Here is a 3,006-nt window from a genome sequence, read left to right as displayed (position 1 = left end):
GACAAAGCCACGGTGGTGGGGGCCAAGGCAGAGGTGGTTAGAGGTGATCAGGCCAGCAGGGGAGGGCGGTTAGGGGTGATCAGGCCAGCAGGCAGAGAGGTTAGGGGCAATCAGGCAGGCAGGGGAGCAGTTAGGGGCATCAGGCAGGCAGGCAAAGTGGTTAGGGGTGATCAGGCAGGTAGGCAGGTGAGCGGTTAGGAGCCAGCAGTCCCAGATTGGAGAGGGTGCAGGCCGGGCTGAGGGACCCCCCTTCCTGTGCACAAATTTCATGCACTGGGCCTCTACAATGATTCTTCTTTTTGACATGTCTAATGTTCTCCATTGTCTTTGCACATGTTTTAGGATTTTTCCTTATTTTTAATCCTAGTCTGCAGGGCCATATAAAAAGTTGTAGAGCAGCTAAAGAAACTCTTCTCAGGCAAAAACTTCAGGTGCTCATTCAAATGACAATAAGCTGTGTCTGTTTTACTGAAGCATGTAAATACAGTATGAGTAGGAGCAGAGTTGGACTTTTTCTTAGCGACCTCTTTTTGTGTAACAATCTTTTTTTAAAATATATTTTATTGATTTTTTTACAGAGAGGAAGGGAGAGGGATAGAGAGTTAGAAACACCGATGAGAGAGAAACATCAATCAGCTGCCTCTTGCACACCTCCTACTGGGGATGTGCCCGCAACCAAGGTACATGCCCTTGACCGGAATCGAACCCGGGACCCTTCAGTCCGCAGGCCAACGCTCTATCCACTGAGCCAAACCGGTTAGGGCTGTGTAACAATCTTTTATTACAAAACAACAGCCTCTGTATCAAAGATCTTTTAAAAATGTTAATTATAATATAAAACACAGCTGTCTTTTCTTTTCTTTTTGTTACTATAATCTTCTCTCTAATGGAGAGCAGCCCTGAAATTACTAATGACTTGGAAAAACAATTTGCTTTTAAAATATTCCCCCCTTCTGTAGCCTTTACTCATCACTGATAGAATTCCTGTAAAATGCAATAAGCAATTATGGAAACCAAGGGTACCAAGCTACAGACACTAATTGTAGGTAAAATGAGCTTTATAATGTATTTGGAGGTCTAAATAATGGTTTTTAGTTTCGGAGCATGGGTGAAGATAAAAGACCTGACATTCCCAAGCCAAAAAGAAAAAAAAAAAAAAGAAAAAAGCATCCGTATGACAATGATTTCCCAAGAGAATCAGACTCCAGCTATTGTAGATACTGTTCTTAAAGTTCATGATAAGTAAAAAGCCTGTTTTAAAACTAAAGTCAGGATAAAAAGAAGAAATTAGTTCCTCATTTTTTAATGCCCCTAAACAGAGTGACTTGCACATTTTATTTCACAGGATATTCTCCAAGCAATGTAAGCTTCTTATTCCCTCCCAAAGGTGCATCGCCAGGACATTAAGTCTCCCAAAAGTGAAACACATATGTCTCAAGGGGCAACCAGAACAAAGTTGTATTTTTCTTCTTTTTCTTTGTTGAAAGAGGCCAAAGTAAGAATAACTTCACTTACCAGAGCATTAGCATTATGTGGATAGCTGGATATTTATTACTGGAAGTAAAAATCAACAGAATCCCACAAAAGAACAATAAAATAAAACCTTCAATTTCTCACGGTGGAAAATAAAAAAAAGCATTTTTTTAAAAACTTCCACCACCCATACATACTCCAGAGATAAATATTAGATGACTTATTTACAAAAGTCCCTGATGGGCTAAACAAATAGCATTTCAGTACTAAAAAAGGCTCACGCGTGGATACCAAACAACCTTAAATAGTAGATTGGTTTTCGCTTCATAAAACTTAGTACTAACCTGATGAATCATGGAAATTCTGATTTATGTACAGTATACTCGGTGGGTCTGAATTTATCTTAAAAAACTATTTTCAAAGAGCAAAACAAAGTGCTCCCAACTGGCCCAGGCAACCGAGCAAAGGGCCAAGCAAATGGACTGGTTTTCTCTCCGGGAGCATTGGCCTTGGTCCACACCCTGGTACTTACCTGTCCAGAGTTTGAGAATGAGGTGGAAGGATGGAGGGGTTGGGAAACGAGGAAACTCACATGCTCAAGAATCTCTGGCCGCCGGGATTCGCCCTGTGTGAACCTCGCAGTCCCCACCAAAAACTCTCCCTGGAAATCGTTCATGTCTAAGAGGCCACCCTCTGAGACTCTCCCGAGCCCCGCACAGACGGTATAGAGTCCCCACCACCTGGCTGGCTCCCCATCGCAGGTCTGGGTAGCGGGCCCTTGCCCTTCCTCCTGCCTCTGCCCACTGACGCGCCCGGACCCTGCGCTCACCGGATGATCACGAACATGACCAGGGAGTTTCCCACCAAGCCCACGACGAACACCAACGAGTAGACCGCCGTGATGATGACCGGGATGGCGGGGGAGATGTAGGCGGCTTCCAGCGGTGTGTCCTCGGAGCCCGCGCTGCTGTTGCTGTCGGGCTCGGCCCAGCCCGGGACCCCGCCGCTGCCGTTGGGGAGCAGGCAGGTGCTCGGCGCGCAGGTGGGGCCCGGATCTCCGCGGAAGATCTGAACTGGGGACTCCATGGCTGCAGGTGGAGCGTGAGGACAGGCTGCACCTCCGGGGCTGCGGGAGCGAGAGAATGAGCTGGTCCTGGGGAGGCAAACTTTGCCCGCGTCAGGCTTCGTTCGCGCAGGGAGGCCGGCGGGGCTGGGGGTCCAGGGCCCGCTGTTGCCCACCAGGCGGGACCAGGAGAAGGACGTCTAGCTGTCACCCTAGGGAACAGGCGCGCTGCTGGGTGCCGGCTTCGGTGGAGAGCTCTCGCTCTTTTTCCCTAGCTCCAGAGAAGCCCCCCTTTCCTAGGCATTGTCCCCTGGTGGGCAGGTCCTCAGCCTGCCGCTCTGAGCCCCCAGGGACAAGAGACCTCGAGTGCAGTGTCCTCGCTCCCAAGGACTGCGCCCGCCAAGCCCGAAGCTCACCTCTGGCTCCCGGAGACGCGCGGGGAGGTCCCGAGGTCGCCCTGGCGGGTGATG

General features: G+C 48.9%; 1 protein-coding gene across 3 annotated transcripts in view; it reads right to left on the bottom strand.

The window, feature by feature from the left end:
• OPRK1 (opioid receptor, kappa 1) overlaps positions 1-3,006 on the bottom strand; it is a 19,190-nt gene that overhangs the window by 15,658 nt on the left and 526 nt on the right. The window contains exons 1-2 of one of the 3 annotated variants that reach the window (XM_005857316.2): positions 2,953-3,000; positions 2,303-2,599 (exon numbers count right to left, since the gene is read on the bottom strand). In XM_005857316.2, the coding sequence (XP_005857378.1) occupies positions 2,303-2,559 (257 nt within the window). In that variant the 5' untranslated portion in view covers positions 2,560-2,599; positions 2,953-3,000. Of the gene's footprint in view, positions 1-2,302; positions 2,627-2,952; positions 3,001-3,006 lie in introns of those variants that run through there. The other 2 variants (XM_005857314.2, XM_005857315.2) reach the window with 2 other exon arrangements.

Source organism: Myotis brandtii, unplaced genomic scaffold (assembly GCF_000412655.1).
Source record: "Myotis brandtii unplaced genomic scaffold, ASM41265v1 scaffold1102, whole genome shotgun sequence".
Taxonomy (NCBI): domain Eukaryota; kingdom Metazoa; phylum Chordata; class Mammalia; order Chiroptera; family Vespertilionidae; genus Myotis; species Myotis brandtii.
This window is presented reverse-complemented; position numbering and strand designations above follow the sequence as displayed.